Here is a 20,933-nt window from a genome sequence, read left to right on the forward strand (position 1 = left end):
ATATGAAAGCAAAATCTGCAACCGTTCATAAGATTTGTACGAAAACTGAATTAAGTGTCTTTTTTTTTTTTTTTTTTTTTTTTCTTCTTCTTCTTAAACGATGCAAGTAATAAAAATGTTTTCTATGTGTAAGGTATTTTTGTATTGCTTACATTTAAGAATTAGTTAACTATTTAAAGTTAATTCATTATTAAAAACTATATTTTTATCATTTTGTGAAAAATCTCCTGATTTCTTAAAAAAATCTGATTTTTGAGTGTCAGAGGTTGGCAAGTCTTCCATCAAACTAATTTTGGATATATATTCTAATAACTGTTAACATTATGTTTTCATCAAGCATTTTCTGTCATATACATTTTTTTTTGACATAAGAATTGGCATAAGAACATATGATATTTTGGGAAAAAACTACATTTCGGAAAATAACAAATAGCTTCTGTGTTATGTCTCAGCAGATCTAGTAAATGCATAATGCAGAATGTAATAAAAATTAATGCAAATCAAACAAATGTTATTCCAGTAAACTTGCTACTAGGAAAGGATTTTATTTATTTATTTTTTTAAATATTCTTGCTGTAATTGAAGTTGATGGGGTAGAATAAATATTAAAATTCTTCTTTAACAGGGAAACATAAACAAAAATAAAAATTTCTAAAAAGTTTGAAACACCTTCTAGAGTTGTCACAACACTTGCAGAAAAGAAAGTTAGAAGGTGTATTGCTGGCACTGCATGTCTGAGCATCAACTAATAGTCAAGTATCATATTTTGTGTAATTGCTATTCCGTAGTAAATACTAAATAAAGTTTCTTGGAAGTTGTGGATAATGGGAAAATTGATGTTATAAGAACCTTCCCCATCTGAAGTAGGTGCATAAAATCCTTAAATTCAAGAAAGTTGGTGAACTTATTATGTAGTGTGGACTTTAGTTGCATAGCTTTTGTATTTTCTTTATTAGTCTAATGAATTGCATACTGTAAAAATAATTTGAAAATTTTTTAATGTATTGTAATATATGTATTGATATTTTTTTATTGATCTTGTATTTAGAGAAGCGTGACTCTTATGAGTAGCAGCTCTCATCATACTTCTGTTATGCAGGCTAGAGAATTTACATTTGCAGTAAGTATGCTTTACTTTTCTTTAATAATAAAAAAAAAAAAATCTGAAGTTAGTCTCTAAATTTTTGCGATATTTTTTCTAATTCCTCCATTTCCCCCCTTTCCATTATGAGAAAAATATTATAATATCAGATAGGCTCTTAGGGTGCTAGTTCTACTTACTTCTTGAGCATTAACCCCTTCGAGCCGGGTAGCGAAAACGCGCTTATCGCGGAGGCCGGCAGTGTCTTCCGCGAGCGTCTCTCCAGGGCCGGGGGCTTTTTTGCTACTAAGCCTAAATCCATGAAATTTCCGAAGTATCAACGCATTGTTTAATAATGCTCTATAGAGTATTTAAATGGCTTATGCTTTATAGATATTTATATATATATATATACTTTAATTACCTTATTTCTTGTTTAAATGCATATTTTACACTTTTTATTTTAATTACTCACCATTTTATGACTTTTAACATTATACATCTGAAAACTATATTACTTAAAATTCTCTTTTCATATGAAAAATTTTAAAACAGGGATCTACACACGGTCTTATGTTACATTCCTTGAACTCATAATAACTCATTTGCCGTTTTGGAGGATTTTTCCGGGAATGTGAACAAACGAAGCATCGTCGTCTCATCTTCTTATCAGTCTCTTCTGAACAAAGTTTTCGAAAATGTCTTTCAGTTAATCTTTCAGAATCAATATCAGAATTTCAGAATCAATATCTGAAATATTTTGCATCATTTCTGCTATTTCATGCTCTGTTAAACATTTTCGACGCTTCGACATTGAAACGGTAAAAACAGAAGGAATTCACGTTTAACAAGATCTAATTATTTTCTAAAAACTGAACTGTAAACCGAAATACTCAACGCTTTAGCGCATATGAAACTTCTACTACCACGTGTGAATAAAGTGCGATTTAAAGAGACGTCATAAATCACGCCATTCGGAAACATTTAGTTCCCCGTTTGTTTATATAATCAAAAACACGTGTATGTCAGTCATGCTTCTCTCAAGTCGAGTAGAAGGTCTAATGTACATGTATCTGAAACCATATGGGCATACAGTGCCATCTTGGGGCAGAAATTATAGTTTGAAAAACGTTCCAAGGTACTGGCACAAATACGGGACATTTGGTAGAAAACGCAACAATGCTCTGGCACGCCTGCGTGTCGGCCGGTAGATAAGTGCGTTCGTTGCTGGCACGTATACATGACAGTCGGCGCGAAGGGGTTAATGTAATAGTTTAAAAATTGAGAATTGTCATTAACAAACATCTTTGAGTTTCCCTTCTCCTTTCAGACCTGGCCACCAAGTGATAAGTAACTGAATTTTGGTAATTCAACCTGAGGTAGGTGAATGGGCTGGCTGCATGGGTGTTTTCATGGTTTTCCCCATGTGTAATGTGGATACAAGCCAGTTTCCTTGACAAAAACATATCTTCCCATAGACAGCCCTTGCTTCCTTTGCCGTAATTAACTTTTTCATGCGAGTTCAAATTTTTATGTATTGAAGCCATTAAGTCAACTATTTAATCAGCTAAGAACAGGAAAACAAATCAGTTGAGTCTGACATTTCCTGCTTTGCATTAAGTAACAAATTTTAAATCTCCATATTAAACTAAATTTCTCTGAGCTTAATTTAATGTAGTGAATCTGTGTGATGTATATATCCTAGCCTTAGGATAAGATTGAATAAAACGAAAACAAACCTTTGAGTTCTAGGATACAGTCAAAAGTCGTTAATTCGGACACCCATAATTCGGAATGATCTATAATCCGGACCTCAAAGCTAAAAACTTTCTGCGCATGCGCCGCGTTGACACATGCGCACAGGCGTTTACGCGTGCGCATAAGACCTCTTACGACTGCGCATTTGCGTGTGCGCAAGCGCAGAATACGTTTTCGCGTGCGCGTTTTATGTGTAATGGACGGTGTAAGCTAAAATTATCTAATTATCTATTTCTATTAATGTTGATGATTGCGTTGTTCCTTAATTTTCGAATTGGATCCGGCTTATTATTTTTTGCAGACTGTAAGAGCAATACTATAAAAGTAAACTTGAACTTTCGATTATGTCAAATAGAATTTTTGATTCTGGAGCTCCCAAAGGATCGTACAAAACGAAAGTATGTTTCGATGTCCATCAAGCAAAAAGTGGAATTGCTGCAAAAAATGGATAAAGACATGAAGAATGTGACAGAGAGGTTAGTGAAAACGAAAAAATTTCGATTGACAAGTTAGTCGGTATTCTCGGCACAGCAATTAACGGGACTTGAACAGCGGAACTTTGTAAGTGAACAAAAAATTATATCTGTTTATAGAATTATAGAGAAAGTATTATCACATAAAACGAAGCAACGCTACTTAAACAACTTACATTGAAAGAAATGTTTAATAAAGTAAACAAATAAATATTAAACTTTTTTTGTAAATTTTGATACCCTTTAGATCATAATTGTTCTTTATTTCATAAATTACTGTTTCATATTTTTAATTTTAGAATTTCTGCATGCCATCTTACGCGATTTAAACTGATGATCTATAATCCGGAATCGCCAAAGTCCCGACGAGTCCGGATTAACGACTTTTGACTGTACTAGTTCTGCATATTCTAGCATTTCAAATTTTAATAGTCATTTAAACATCGACAAATATTGAATGTCGTCAACAAATATTTTGTAGTTCCCTTCTGGTTTTTTGCTTTTAGAATGCTAATTTTGCTTTTAGCATTAACAATTATTTAAGAAGTCTGTATTGCCATTAACATGTGCTAAATTATTTCAACTTTTTTAAGCCATGGTTTTGTAATAAATTGTTTTCACCTTCGTTATGAACGAAATAATGGATGCGTGTATGGTTTTTTAGTGTTAGCACATTTCTTGTATATAGAATCAAGGATTAAGTAATAATTCTCAACTGAAATCAAAGCATTATGACTGTCCCCACATTTTGTAATGAACTCATCTGGATGATGTGATTAAGTACAAATGGTATTTAACTGCTGCTGGAGAAGGAAAGGAATCATTCTTGTTCTTACTTTTATGAGTAATGGTAAAGGCTACTGATCTAAGTGAATCTAATAGAGGGCGGATTGTAATAGCTCGAAGACTCAGAAAGAGTATCTCTGAAATCATATGACTGGTAGTTTTTATGCTTACTGCTGCAGAAATCAAAAAATGAGAGCAAAAACAGTTGATCATCATCAAAGGGCTTCTCTATGGTCCACGGTTGTAATTTCAAACACCTTCTTTAGTGACTATTGTTGTCTGTATTTGTTCTTATTTGTTGGTTTCTACTGTACCAAGCAAAACACCATATTAAACAAGTACTGTACCATAGTAAAACATATTTTGTAACACTGTTCATGTCTTTCCTTTTTTTTCTTTTGTGTTGTCACTACCATGCCAAGGAAGCGTTTCTGACCATGCATTGCTTACTTCGTGATTTTCCATCACTTAGGTGTACTCCATCTCTCCTGAAAGTTTGTAACCATTTTGCTGAAAACCTCTGTATATATATATAATTTATTCACTAAAGAAATATTGACCATATTATCTCCTAAGATTAACCTCAGTAGAATTATCCTAAAAAAGTGAATCCATAGTTAGTATGTTCAATTCCGAAAATTGTCCCAAAGCAACTTGAATGCAAATTTTCAAAAATGTTCAACGGGGACTTGAATTAAATCATGAAAAATAACATTTCAACTGCAAAAAGAAATAAATCAAAAGCAAGTAATCATTGCCATTGATCGGAAATTAGTTGACTTTTCAAGGGGAACAAACCAACTCCCATTCAATGAACAATAATTAAGAAATAAATACGAAGGTGTTTCGTCCTCTACTCCAGCATTAAGGCGATGCCAGACCGGCAATTCAAGCCAGACCAAATATTTCCGTGAATAGAAGGGATCAAGAACCAATGCAGAGCACCAAAGAACTCATTTCGAATAAGCATTTTCGCTAATTCAATTTTGAGTGAGAAGCAATTTCTGCAGTAAAATTGATAAATTACTCAAGTAATTGTTCCCCCGACACCCTCGTGTTTATGCATTTTAATTCAAAACTATTTGCAAAAAATTAAACATTGGAAATTGGCATTATGAAATAGAACTCAAAGTCATTGAAATAAACATTAGAAAATTACGAAATATAAGAAATATAATGCAATCTTTGCAAAAACAAATCAAGAAATAATAATAAAAATTGAAATTTAAAATATATATAATAAGAAAAGAGAATGTACATGAAGATATAAAAGGCCAGAAAAAGCATTAATTAACTTCCGTTCTTTCTAGTGGGAAGTGGGCAAAGTGTTTTCTTCGCGTCTGACTCAGAAGGGTTGTGTTTCCGAAATTCTTTATTGGCAGCAGGAGCTTTGAATTATATCAGTTGGTGAGACTTGTGTGAAGTAATTTATGGGAGTGGAATTTTCGGAATTTTTGAGGGACGTATGTTTTGGAGTTCTTATTAGAGTGAAACTGTCTGTTAAAATTTTTGAAAATACTAGTGAATGGAAATTAATTAATTTCTGGCTAATTGTCGTGTCGTAACAAGGAAGAAATTAAGAAAAGGGGAAAAGGAATTTTCACTGTCAAAATGCTATTTGACAGACTAAAGATTATGAAATAGGCCCATTTTTTTTAGTAACAGCATAAGTCTGAAGACAATTAGCTTTTTACATTATATACAGCTTTGTAATTACACTATGTACAAATCCTTCAACTGATAGTCATCCAACTTATACCGCCTTCTCAGGTTTAGGAACAAATTATCATATCCCTATCAGTTAAATGATTTAGAGTGAGTATTTAACACCTGTTCTTTTAAGGTTAATAAATTGATTAGGTATTAGATTATTTTTCAGAATTTTAATAAGGAGCAAAATTTCGTCCTGTAGATTTATCGTATCTGTGCAGATATTTTTAATTCGTTGTATTTGATTTATTATTTTATTGTTAATTACTTTTTTGGAAATGTTTTAATTCCAATTTATTAATTTGTTAGTATTGAAATTGAAGTTTCTTGCTTTGTCAAAAAGTAAAATTTTTTTGCAGTTAATGATTTGAATATCTAGATAGTCTATGTTATTTTGTGAATTATTAGTTTCATTAAGTGTAAGGCAATTTGAATAAATCTCGGTGTATTCAATTTTATCAAAATTAATTATTCTAATAAGATCATCAATATATCTGTAAGTGTGCTTGTAGTAATTTAATTCTTGTGCCTGTAGATTTTTTTGGAAGTTAAATTCTTTGATAAATAAAAAGATATTACAGAGCGAGGTACTGGAATGGGATCCCAGTGAAAGACCTCTGACTTGTTTAAAAAGTTGATTTTGAAATTTGATGTAGTTATGAAAAAGTGTGCATTTTAGGTAGGTTTTCCATTTATCAGGGAAGAGTTTAGGCAGATCTAGTAGACTAGTATAAATTTCTTCTAGAGGAAGTGAGGTATATAAGTTTTCAAAGTCATAGCAGTTAATGTTCTGTATGTTAATTGTTTGAATGGCATTAATGACAAGAATGTTATTAGGGACAATCCAGCAATAGTTATGATTAGTGTTACACTCGTTGAAAATAAATTTGCAGATTTTTTTAAGTTGAATTGAAAAATAATAGTCTACGTTTTTCTTGTAATTATTAGTTCCATTTGCTATAAAATCTGTTGTAGCTTGGATTTAACCCCTTCGCGCCGCGTAGCGCAAACGCACACTTATCGCGGAGCCGGCAGTGTCTTACGCGAGTGTCTGTCCAGGGCCGGGGGCTTTTTTGCTATTAAGCCTAAATCCATGAAATTTCCGAAGTATCAACGCATTGTTTAATAATGCTCTATAGAGTATTTAAACGGCTTATGCTTTATAGATATTTTTATATATACTTTGATTACCTTATTTCTTGTTTAACTGCATATTTTACACATTTTATTTTCATTACTCACTATTTTGTGACTTTTAACATTATACATCTGAAATCTAAATATATTACCTAAAATTCTCTTTTCGTATGAAAAATTTGAAAACAGGGATCTACACACAGTCCTACGTTACATTCCTTGCACTCGTAATAACTCATTTGCTGTTTTGGAGGATTTTTCCAGGAATGTGAACAAACAAAGCGTCATCTCATTTTCTTATCAGTCTCTTCTGAACAAAGTTTTCGAAAATGTCTTTCAGTTAATCTTTCAGAATCAATATCTGAAATATTTTGCATCATTTCTCCTATTTCATGCTCTGTGAAACATTTTCGAGGCTTCGACATTGCAACGGTGAAAACAAAGAATTCACGTCTAACAAGATCTAATTATTTTCTAAAAACTGAACTGCAAACCAAAATACCCAACACTTTAGTGAAAATAAACTTCTCTACTTACAATAAACAACTACCACGTGCGAATTTAAAGAGACGTCATAAATCATGCCATTCGGAAACATTTATTTCCCCTTTTGTTTATATAATCAAGAACGCGTGTATGTGAGTCATGCTTCTCTCATTTCGAGTAGAAGGTCTAATGTACATGTATCTGAAACCATATGGACATACAGTGCCATCTTGTGGCAGAAATTATAGTTTTTAAAACATTGCAGGACATGGACACAAATACGTGACAGTCGGGCCTGAACGGGAAATTGCTCTGGCACGCATGCGTGTCTGCCGGGAAGTGAGTGTGTTCGTTGCTGGCATGTAGACGTGACAGTCGGCGTGAAGGGGGTTAAAGTAATATTTAGTTTTTTTATGAAAAGTTTTAATTCTGTTTATTATAGATGTTTCTGTAAGGTTTGCTAATTGATAAGTAGTTGCGTTGAAAAGTTCTTTATGAATAATTTCTGCATAGAATTGTTTTCATATAATGCTAAAGTTATTATTTGCTTTATCTATTTTTGTAATAGTAAAGAGTTTTTTAAATTTTTAATATCTCATGTAAGTTGCGATCAATTCAATGCACTTTTAAACTTGAGGTGATTGATTTCAGTGGATGTGCGTTGAAGAATTTAATCTTTCCATTTAAAAAAGGTATCTATAGGTAAATTCAGTTGATAGCTTACTTTAAATTCATTGATGCTGTTTTCGAAAGTCTTGCAACAGTAATTTTTAGTTATGTTTCTGACTGGTCTAAATTTTGCACCATAACTCATTAGTGTTTTTACTTGATGGTTTTGTATGATATTGCCAGTAATTATGTGCTGGGGATGAGAATCTATGTAAGTACTGTAAACTGGTGACTTGCAATGTCATTCTGCTGTCTCATCTATTTCATGGTGGTTAGTTAGCAAGTTGCTTAAGGTCCTTTGATATTTAAATGCAACTATTGGTATTGTGTCTACAGCTGGGAAGTAAACTTTACAATCGTTGATGATTCTAGAGAATCGAATATTGTCAAACTGCGGATGCAGAAAATTGACTGTAAAATAAATTTTGCATTGATTCAGACAATCAGAAAGTCTGAAAATACAAAAATTGAGAACCATGTCTTTAATGATTTGTATTTCGTCGTAGCTTTCATGAATGAATTTTTTTAGTTTGATAAGGAATTTATTAGTACAAGAGTGTAACCGGTTGAGAAGTTTCTTTTGGAAGTTTTCCGAGTCAAAAAACATTTAAATTGTTTTTTCAATGCACAAGGGTGTTCGCGGGACAATTACTCGAGTAATTTATCAATTTTACTGCAGAAATTGCTTTTCACTCAAAATTGAATTAGCGGAAATGCTTAATTGGAACGAGTTCTTTGGTGCTCTGCATTGGTTCTTGATCCCTTCTGTTCACGGAAATATTTGGCCTGGCTTGAATTGCCGGTCTGGCATCGCCTTAATGCTGGAGTAGAGGACGAAACACCTTCGTATTTATTTCTTAATTATTGTTCATTGAATGGGAGTTGGTTTGTTCCCCTTGAAAAGTCAACTAATTTCCGATCAATGGCAATGATTACTTGCTTTTGATTTATTTCTTTTTGCAGTTGAAATGTTATTTTACATGATTTAATTCAAGTCCCCGTTGAACATTTTTGAAAATTTGCATTCAAGTTGCTTTGGGACAATTTTCGGAATTGAACATACTAACTATGGATTCACTTTTTTAGGATAATTCTACTAAGATTAATATTAGGAGATAATATGGTCAATATTTCTTTAGTGAATAAATTATTATTAACTTACTTTGCAGCAATTGCGCAAGTAGTAGAATAACTTGATTTCGCACTAAGTGAATTTAAGCTCATACAACATTATATATATGTGATATTTTGGCAGTCTGGCACATGAGTGATGCTTTTCAATCCAAGAACGACACAGGAGAATTTAACCTTTAACCTCTTAACTGCTATAGGCGTATGTATACGCCTTGCTCAGCCGATGCATTAACTGCCATGGGTGTATATATACGCCCTTCCAAAATACTATCATTTGCTTTGTACTGTTACCCGTAAAATTATTCGCAAAGCTTTGGAATGCAAAACAACGACCTTGGCAAAGAATGCGGAGGAGGGTACTATTTCAGAGAAGTGTGGGGAGAAATTGGAGAGAGGGGTGTGTCTAAAGCGGTGAAAGTAATGACTGCGCGGCATTGGCTGGTGTTGTTTGAGTAAAACGTATTTTTTTTTATTCTGTGTCCTCCATTTTTGTTTACTTTTTGTAGTAGGTTCCAGGATTAAAGAAAGATATAACGGATGTTTCAAAACCATTTATCTTTTTTGAATTATTTTTTGAACTGCTCATGCTTCTTACTGAAACTAACCATTTTGTAGACAAGTATATGAACCAACACCTTGCAAACGAAAAATCAAGAACAAAATCGTGGCATTCAACCAGTTCAGAAGAAATATGTTTTTTTAGGCATACTGATTTCACAAGGTATAATTTTGAAACCTGATATTACACTTTACTGGTCTAAATATGAATCGATCGAAACTGCATTTTAGGGATCTTTTTTATTATAAAAACATTTTATTTATTTATTTTTATTATACTTACATCTTTTTATTATACTTTTACTCAAAATATTAAATTTTATGCATTCATTTTTTTTTCTTTTATTCTTTATTTTGTGAAAGTAAACGGTTTTTAAAAAGTAAAACTTGCACTTATTTTCCCCAATACATCGCATAACTACGCGCGCCTGTGTGAAAAATCGTGGCAATGGGAAATGAATCTTGTATGTTTTCCGCATCAGTTAAGGGGTTAATTGCACATCTCTATTCAACTTGAAGGCGTATCATCACTCTTTACTAAATAAATTAATTTCAGTGCATCATAGGATTAGAACAAAGGAAAGGCAGATGAGAAGCAACAGCATAGGTCTTGACAGTAGAGGGAGAAAACAGCTTCTGATGCGAAATGGCATGAATTAGTTATTTATAGAAGAGGTTACATGATAGGCTGGAATGTTCTTGAAAGTACTGGTTTAGGGGGAAGATCCTGAATTGCAGAAAGTTAATTAAAGGTTGCTGGTTTGCATAGAGCAAAGCCGTTTTATTTTTTCTATTTTACATATATATGTATAATTAAGATATGATAATTAAATCATCAAAGGTTTGGCTACCTCCCAAAAGGAAATATGAATAAAAATAAAAATATAATCATTTCAAAGCACAGAAGCAATTGAATAAAATTTAAGAAAAGAAAGTGATGCAAGATACAAAATGTTATTGAAAATTCCTTGGGTTTTTTTTTTTTTTTTTTTTCCTTCAAGGAGCGACTAAAGAATTTTCAACAGTGCCATGTTTCTGAATTACATCTAGACAATTTTTTTAATAACTAGACGTATTAAAAAAAATTGTAGAAAATACCAATAAAGAAAATTCAGATAAAATTAAGATATTAAAGGGCTTTAAAAGTGCAATAAAGTAAATTAAAAATTTATAAATTTAATTAATCAAGATATAACCTACTCTGATGTGATGATATGCAGGCTATCCGCTAAAGTTTGGTACCACAAGTTTAACTGCCGAGTTGCTGTGGCTATAGTCATAAAAGTGGTGTCCAGGTATAGAAAAGTGGCTATGCTCTACTAGATAAGAGCTTTCAGGGCCACCTGGTGGAAAGCAGCGAAGTTAGCATCCCTATCTCAAAAACGATATGAGATAGGAAGAAAAAAGTGAATTACAAAGTTGTAGAGTATCGTCGATTTAGTACATAAACACACCTCGTAGACATGAATGTTAAGAATAGAACATTTTAAACAGGCATTTGTTGGTTTCGCAATTTTCTAACATGTTAAGTCACGAAACATTCTTAGAAAGAAAGGGGGGGGGAAATAGTTATCACTATCTTTATTTTCGATATTTTGCCCTTCTCTCCATCAATTGAAATGCACATCTGGACCGTTCTTAGAACTTCATGTTGCACATTGTAGCATAGCGGGTGACACATTTGTAAAAGTATCTGTAATATGTGATTGAAGGTACTGCAATGTTTGTGAAAGGTGTGGATTTGATGAATAAGCGAAATCGAAACTGATCAGCCAGAGCATTTCATAAGTGAAATAAATGCTTATTTTGCTCTTAAAAGAAACAGCATATTTGTTTTTACAGTTTCCGTTCTTGTTTGCAACATGTTACTTATTTTTACTTAAAAATATAACAAACTTATAAGAAATAAAGCTTACGCAACACTTATCAAGGAACGCTCGAAGTAACGAGGTTTTTAGCTCAACTTGTTGTTGCCACATGGCGAATCTTAATAACTATTCAAAACATTACATCATGTTGTGACTTAGGAAATCTTAATAATTATATAGAAACATTAAATTTTGTTCCACTAAAAAAGTGTCGCATATACCTGCACTTTGAGGTATCCGCACAAGAAAACGTCAATTGGATGGAAGTCAGGTTGAATGTGTAGGCCACTGTTCGAAACCACTGTACCCAATTATTCATTCTCCAAATTCCTCCATCAGGTATTGCTTCACTTGCGACATCATGTTGGAATCATCCATTCAGGAGTTGAAGTAATAGCAGGTTCTCAACAAAATTGGGTATTATGTCCTTGCAGGTGTTCTAAATATTGTGTGGCTTTTAAGGTAACCTGGTAAAATATTCAGCCGATTAGCCTGTTGATATAAATTCCCCACCAAACATTAATCGAAAGCCGTATTTGATGTTAAATATCGGCAGAACATGATGAATTTTCCCCAGTGCTCAGTAATAGGATTTCTGCCTATTGTACATTTCATTCTGCGAAAAGGGTCCCTCATCCGTCTGCACTATATCTGCCAAGAATGTTGGCTGGACCTCTATCTGGTTCATGACAAAATAGCATCATGCAAAATGTCTGTCGGCATCCTCATCTAGTAATGCCTGATTAGGTTTTGGTTGGTATGGATGAGCACCTGATTCATTTAGGATTTTCCAAAAACAACTTTTTGAGACGCCACAGTTTTCACTTCTTTCTCTTATGGTGCTATTTTGATATATGAGGTCTTCTGGTTGCACTTTCCGCTCTACCATAGTTCATCTGCCAGATCGGATTTGGCTATCCGCACAGCCTATGTCCTATAAACGTTTTACAACCTGTAGAATGGTTTTGAAGGATGTGGGGCCTGCAGGAAAACGTTATCAATGCAACTGTGCTGCCGATTGTGCCTTGCGCTGACATTCACCATAAGCAGAACCATCTCACAATAATCATTTTTTGAAAATCGCTGCATGACCATGAGCTTCAGCTTACAGCCATGAAGAGATATCTTTTTTATAGCTGTCTCAGATGTCCGAGATGTGTGGTGCTTCATACACTATTTGCATAATGGACAATTTCGCACATCAAGCTCAAGTTGCGTTGAGTTGATGCATTTTGCAACATGATTGTTCACAATCTGTGTGTTGTCTACTCTGTTTTTTGTAAAGAAGATCAGTAGAAGGACCCTGCTGGATTTAAACCACAGTCCCCTCAACTGTGAATTACAAGCGACATCACCCTGCCACAATACGGGCAGGTTTTTCATCCGAAAGATAATCTTTTCTCCTTTTGTTCAAGTTTCATGACATTACAGTTTCGGAAATCGCGAAGAAACAAATGTGCATTTTCAGCCTTCTGCTTTTAGTATTCATGCCTACAAGGTACTAAATCGATGATACTCTACAATTATGTAATTCACTTTTTCTTCCTATCCAGAGTTCGTATAGTCCTTAAAAGTCCTTAGGTTTTTTGGAATCTATTTTTGGTCCTTAAAAGTCCTTAATTTCAGCCAAAATCGGCAGAAGGTCTTTAATTTTAATCATCTGAAATTTCTGTCTTGTTTTTATGAATGTTGTTTTGAGTGTGAATTATCATTATGGAGAAATATTTTTGACACTGACAAATATTATCTTTTGAATGGGTTCATGGGTATAATTTGTTCCTGTTTCTATTGTAAAGGGTGAGATACCGGAGTTTCTGAGCAAGGAGTCGAACATAAGCATTTCAAAATTATTTAATTTTTTTCTAATGAAGACTATTTAAATAACTTTCTGCTTTTGGGGATGCGAATTCTTTCATTAAACAGCTCTAAATTTGACGACTTATCGACATTTTGATGGTTTTTAAGATTAATTTCTATAGAAATTTTTAATTTTTGGAGATCTGGGAATTTTTAAATCCCCCTCTTTTTTTTTGCAAGCATTTAAGGAATAACATTAGAATAAAACATTTTTATTTTCTTTTGCTGTCATATTATAAAGTAGCATTACTTTCCATTTTGGCGACTTATTATGTAGTATTTTGAATCTGAAAAATAAACAAGCTAATGCATGCACAGTTTACAAAGTAAAGCACACAGTAACACAGTAAAGCACAGTTTACAAAATTCATAGCAAAAGCAAAATAGCTATGCAATTAATTAAAAATTTCTTCCTTTTAATTTTTGCATGGTAAGAATTGTCTCAGAATATTCAAAAATTAATTTTACACTTTTTCTACTGATTTTTTTTTTTTTTTTTTTTTTTTTTTTTCTTTTCAAAATATTTTTAGCCTCTTTTTCTCTTGCAGAATTGGTAGGACTAATATTTCTTTAGGATTTTTATGTTACTAGACACAAGTATGGAAACTATAAAAAATGTTTCTAATCTTTTCGCATGGACAGTCATTTATAAAAAAAGAATTTTTCTATTAATAAAGAAATTGAAAACTGAAAATTTAAAAGGTTCACCTTATATGTCTCAATGTATCATACAAAGAGCTGGCACAAGGCATTTTCCCACCTGATGCAATTTTCATGGATCCTAAATTCGGTTCCCACTGCCTGTCCTAAATTCTAAAAGTTTTGCTATTTCTAGATTTTGCTGTTCGGTGTATCACTAAATTCTCAAAATTCTGCCTCATTGTCCCTGAACTTAACCCTTACTATACATCATTTCATATTTATCAGCTTTTTCTTTTTATTTTAAATGCATTTGGTTTTTTAGAGTAACAGAAATCTTTAATTAATTCCAAATATTTTAAAGAGGAAATGATTTGAAAAAAGAAACTTATTATTTGATGATGTATACAATATTATGCAAATTAACCAGTTCTTTATAATTTTGGCCTTTACTATAAGTTCCCTTTTCCATTTCCTCACCATAATGCAAATCAGATAGTTTTTAAACTTGGGTTTTAGGACTGAAAGACAGTGTTTTTGCCCCTCCCCCCACTTGGATGTTGCATTAGTTTCTGCCAGCTCTGATAATTTGTAATTATTCATCTTTGCGTATTTGGCGCTAACAGTGGAATTTGTTATGGCAATAGAGTTACTGAGCCAGCTTAGATTAAAATTAAATTGTATAGTCTTTGACTACTAGTCCACATTTTTAGTTTGAATTTGACTGTTCCTGTAATTGCATTACCACAAGCTGTAGTTGATTTTGTCAACATAGGAATGTGCCTGTATGTTCTAAGTTCATGTCTATAAGAGGTTTTGAACTATTTAACTTTTACCAGATCAAGTAAATGTTTTGTAGCTTTTAATATGAAATCGCACTAATACCACATTTAAGAATCAATGTTATGACATTGATTTAAAACTGACAGTTTAAAATTACATGCCTTTTAAACTGTGAAAAGAGATTGTGATTTTAATAATGGTTTTTCAACAAATGTTTTTGAAAAATTAATAAAATTTAATAGTGGTCATGTAAATCTATAATGATTAAGGGTATTTAACTGCCTAATTTAATTATTTGTAACTAACCGCTCGCTCACCTTTAAAAATTATCTCTGCATATTAAAGCAAGTTATTGTCTTACTTGTTATTATGGTGCCGAGCATCGGGTATAAAAAGATTTTCAAACCAATCATTCATCAACACTTGTGTCATCCATGCTCTTTTATTTGCACGATATATAAAAGGGAAAATCATTACACCTTTAAATGCTCGAGGTCGTGCATTTGTTCCTATTATGAAAAGTTTGCACTTGTGCGTTCCTGCAGTATTTGCACACGCTAAAATTGTTAAGTCTCGCTTTGGAATCTTTGATACCAGTTGGAGCCTTTTCTGTAGAGGTTGCCAAGGTATTTCACGGTACATATTGCCTGGAAAGACCAGTTTCATCAGCATTGTAAATTTGTTTTGGAGATAATTGTTCACTAGTAATGAGTTTAATGAATTCATCTGCAGATTGTTCAGCAACTTCAGTATCAGCTAAAGCTTTTTCACCTGAAATTTTTAGTTGTCTTATACCACGGCAATTTTTTTAAATTTGGTTAACCATCCTGTCGAATATGTGCACTCAGTGTCTAAGTTCATTTCTTGATGAAATATTTTGGTGTGAGCCATTAGCATTGGACCTGTCAATGGCACGCCCTCGCTGCGACACTGTCTGACCCATTCAATCATCACTTTGTCATGATCGTCACTTTTAGCATAACGAACCGTTTTTCTGTTATTCATTGCAAGTGGGTGTGTCGGAATCCATAAAAAATTCAAAAAGTTTCTTTTTCTTTTTGCTTATGTCATATACAGTTGACTTTCCAATGTCATACTCCTCGCATAATTTTGAGATGGATATGCCTTTCATTTTTTGCAGCAATTCCCCTTTTGTTTGGATGGACATTGAAACATGCTTTTGCATTGTAGATCCTTTGGCAGCTCCACAATTGGAAACTCTTTTTGACATAATCAAAAGTTCAAGCTTAACTTTTATAAAATTGCTCTAATAGTCTGCAAAAAAAATAATAAGCTGGATCCAATTAGAAGATTAAGGAACAGTGCAAACTGCAACATTAACTGAAATGCCTTAGAATCAATAAAGATAATTTTAGCCTAGCTTTTACATTCCATTATGCATTAAATGCGCATGAGTAAAGCATTTTAAAAAAGGTTTGTGGCTTTGAGGTCCGCATTATAGATCATTCTGGATGATGGACGTCCGGATTACGGACTTTGTACTGTATATATAATTGCAATAACATTTCTGTTCTTTCGACATTTAAAAATTTGGAAGTAAAAGAAATCAATTATTATGAATTCAAAAATCTGTACACTTTTCTTTCACTTGCTGAAAATTACAATAGTTTTATTCTTCATATGATTTTTCCTGAAATTATCTGAGTTATGGGAGATTATAGGAAAAGTCACCTCAGTTGTGCACTTTTTAATAACTACACCCAATACAAAGAAATCAAAGAAAATGATATGCACTATAAGCAGCAGTATAGAAATAAAGTTACCTTAGGTCAAAATGATGCAAAATAATTCACATAGTGATGTTCAAACTGTAAGGTATTTCCTCCCTCCTTCCAGCATGCCTTGTGGTCTAATGGTAGCACATTCGCTGTGCATTTGTATTTGAGAAGTCAGGCAAGTCCCGGCCAGGGCATTGTACATTTTTCATGTCTTCTGCCAAAATGGCCTAATGGCTCTACAGTGGCACCAAAACTAAAAGGTGGTTTCTGATAATTTGTCACCACCAAGATTTGGAGACTGGTCACCCTTTAAAAGGGAGAATATATAAGGTTATTTTCTCCCTCCTTCCAGCATGCCTTTGTGGTTTAACGATAGCACACTCGGTGCATATTTGAGGGATCCTGGGAAGGGCATTGTATATTTTTTGTTTCCTGTTTCAAAATAAACTAATGGCTCTGCAAAACTAACAAAAAATTTTTGTTGCTGGAAGCATAATATGTAAGCTGACAGTAAGCTGACTATCAAAATATGAAGCAAATGATGAAATTTCTGAAATCTGCCGTTTTTTTTTTTTTTTTCCATAAAATTTTTACTGTTTTTCTTTCATAATTTGCTATGTATGTTTCCAGTAATTCAGACATTCCTGTAGATTGAACTTTATTTGTTTAATTTTGCTTAATTTTGCTTCATATATGTGTTAGCATAGCATTAATCATATGACATTTATTTTCCCCACCCCAAGTGGAAAAAAATACTAACAGAAGCCTATTTTAAAGGTTTTTAGAGCATTCTTTTATTTAATGGTGGTACATATTTATTCTGTTTCGTGATAGAATCATGCTGGTATCAATGCAGAGAAACTCCCCCCTCCCCCCAAAAATATATAGAATAGGAGGGGGAAGTTGAAAAATGCAAAATCATGTGCTCACCTTGTAACAAATAAATTTAATTAGTGAAGCTATTTCCATTGCCAGAAGTTTAAATTATTGTTAAGTACTTTGGAAGTCATTTCTTTGTATTTCACGGTTGTTCAGAACTTGTTCAAAGTAACCAAGATTTTAAATTTTCTGATTTTAATGTAAAGGCATCTTTCTTTATGAATTAATAAGCCTTGTCCAATTTAGCCTTCTCTGTGTTTATGCATTCACATTTATGAGCCAGTATTTTAATTTATTTAAAATAATATAGTATTTAAAATCATCATGTGGACTAATCTATAGCCCGTGTTTCAGTGTATAGGGAATGAACAAGACATACAAGAAATTTCAGTGTTCTGGAGTTTTAATTTTTGAATTAATTTATTTTTGAAATATTAATTATCAGCAGTGAGAACTATATTGTATACTTTTAATGAATTTTTTAGACAAATTCAGTCACAGTTCCACATGAGCCTACTTCATCATTTATGCAAGGAAGAAATGCTTCACCTTTATTGCCAACACCTAAAAAAAGTTGTTCTAAGACACTTGGAGCATCACGAAGAAAAGAAAGAAAGGAAAGATGAAACAGATGACTGCATTTTTTCTACAATTTCCTTTGTTTGAAATTTATAATTTTTGTATACATTTTGTTTATTAATAAATATGAATCATAGAGTAAATTAGCATTCATCATAACTAATCTTATCAAAGTCATAAAAAGTGATTTACTCAGTGACTTTTCTTATAATAAAGATTCAGTTTTGACTTGCTTGTTTTGAATTACAGGTAGCCCTTCTACAACATGGCATCCTGTAACACGGTTTTGCTATAACATGAATCATAAATTGCAAGAACCCTCCTACAGCACAGCATCCTATAACACAATAAGAAGATTGCCCAAGCAATCTCAAGAAATTTAACGAACTCTACACGAAGTTTTTCTATATTGAGCAAAATATCAACATAGTCCACTTTGAAGATTGTGGCCGAAATGTAGGTCAGATTTGCAGGGTTTCAGAAAAATGGCTCTGAGCCAAATATCGGTCAGAGAAATTCTGCCCCCTCACCCTTCAAGGTGCGGGGGCAGATTCAACTAGTCATTGTCGGACACAACTTTCTCTGTCACTCGTCTGATGCCCTTTGCGCCTTTGCCCTAGTCTGTTATCTGAAAATTAACAAAGGCGCACACCCCAAAGGAGAAATGTTTCAAAAGAGTAGTAGTTTCACATTGAAATGACAATTGAAGGGGTAAAAGTAACATTCCTGTTTCCCTTCCTTTCAAGCAAACCTTTTCAAATGTTTCAGTCTTTTATAAGGGCTGTTCCCATTGTGGTTTATTTGAGCTAACGGACACAGCTGATGTATCTCCAAAACCAGTTTTTCCCAATAGGGCAGCAAGTTGAAAAATCGAAACTGCAGGCATAGTGGAGCTAGTCGACACATTGAACTGACTCCGTTAGCTCAGATAAACCCCAGTGGGAATGGCCCTTTTTAACTTTATTACCTTTTCCTACACAAGTACGGATATTTCTGCCCTCATGAATGACTTTCATGTGAAATTGACGATTATTTACGTTACATGTACAAGAGAAATTTCTAAGGTAACATTTCCAGTATGGAATCAGAGATGAATGACCATTGATTTTACCCATTGGTTACCATTTCATCTCTTGAAAGTTTTTTTAAATTGATATACGTTTATTTCAAACGCATAATGTTAACACACTTTTTTTTTTAACTTAGTCCAGTTCCAACTTTAATTCGCTAGATAATTTCATATATATAACTATTTTTAATTTCTTAGATTAGGATGCTCTTTCACTAATGTCAGTTTGCACTAATTTATTTACCAATTAATTTTCTTATGAATGAAATCTTGTGAAGCACAACATATATCATTACCAATATACCTATATTTACAGAAGGAACCAAAGAAAGTAAGAGTAAGACACATTTTACCCAAATCCTCCACTATAATTTCAAATATTTTAACCTTCTTCATCACAAATACAGAAATTTCTTTGTATAATACTCATCATAGCAGTTAAATATTCCTTACTAATACACATTTAATGAGGAATAACTCATTTTCAATACAAAATTACACCCAAATAAGTGTTATGTTTTCTTATAATTGTACATATATATTTGCATTATAGGAACTTTCTGTCCATTTTCAAGAAATCTAATTTGCTAAATATTACCTCTTTCTAAGAGAAAAATTCCAAAGACCATATAAATCATTTAACTTTTCCTGCAGTATTCCCACAGTACAGAATAACTATCTCAGAACTATTTTCTTAATATTAGGAACTAAATATGAAATAAGCATTTTTCACTATAGAATTTTTAAGGTTTTACCCAAATGAGGATATAACCTTTACCGAATTAAGTTATTTACCCAGAATTCCCAACAAATGTTTAGAAAATGTGTGATAGAAAGCAATATATTTACCTAAAAATGAGTCTTAACATATTTTTATTGGCTCCAGATTTACTATCAGTGGGAAAAACCTGAAGTTCACTTTATCTGCCCTTGTCAGTGTGCACAGAAAAGTCATGACTCCTCCTGTAGTACAATTAGCACTTTACATACATTTAATACTAATCCAAATAATTTTAATTAACTTTCAATTAGGATTTTTAAAAGAAAAAAATATGTGATACATTATTAAATTATCCCCAAACATTGTTAAGGAAAATGCAATTAATATCCACGTACATGCTATGAAAATCCCACAGGAACAGTAAAACCTTACCAATACTTAAACGAGATGTAAAATATTGTAATGCATTAATATAAAACCTGAGTAACAAATTATTTCCTATAAGCAGTATAAGGTTAAAAAGAATTTTCTTATAACTTATCAACTTTTAAGAAGTAAGAGTAAGGTAATGAACCAACGTTTTTAGAAATTTTCTTTATTTTCTAAATCTACCCTTTTGTAAGTAACAAGAAAATTCAGTGATACTCCTATTTTATTGTTATGTAGGCATGCGCATTTCTCCTAACAGACGAAAATCTGAATATCTCACTTTTCCAAAGATTTAGCTTTAGACTTACTTTCATCGGAAAAGGAAAATAATTTTACTTAACAGTATATCTTCTACTAAAAGACCTTGAAACAATTACGATCACGTCTATATGTAGCACTCTGTGATTTAGTTTCAAACCAAATTTTGATATTGTTTAATCATGCAAGTAACAATTCTCATCTTGGAGTTAAATTTTCTATGACTGCAACAGATTTTTCAATGGCTTTCATGCTCACATTGTGTAAAAAACTTCTAGTTTTGACTATTTTAATTTATAATATTGAGAAATACATATTGA

General features: G+C 32.6%; 1 protein-coding gene across 5 annotated transcripts in view; it reads left to right on the plus strand.

Moving 5' to 3' along the window:
* LOC118184157 (uncharacterized) overlaps positions 1–18,364 on the plus strand; it is a 180,001-nt gene extending 161,637 nt beyond the window's left edge. For all 5 annotated transcript variants that reach the window (XM_085816080.1, XM_085816081.1, XM_085816082.1 and 2 more), the window contains 2 exons: positions 1,049–1,120; positions 18,043–18,364. In XM_085816080.1, coding sequence (XP_085672206.1) covers positions 1,049–1,120; positions 18,043–18,183 — 213 coding nt within the window. In that variant the 3' untranslated portion in view covers positions 18,184–18,364. The remainder of the gene's footprint in view (positions 1–1,048; positions 1,121–18,042) is intronic.
* Positions 18,365–20,933: the final 2,569 nt, after the last annotated feature.

This window comes from Stegodyphus dumicola, chromosome 4, assembly GCF_044657685.1.
Source record: "Stegodyphus dumicola isolate Sdum_Otavi_A_Nest chromosome 4, ASM4465768v1".
NCBI lineage: Eukaryota > Metazoa > Arthropoda > Arachnida > Araneae > Eresidae > Stegodyphus > Stegodyphus dumicola.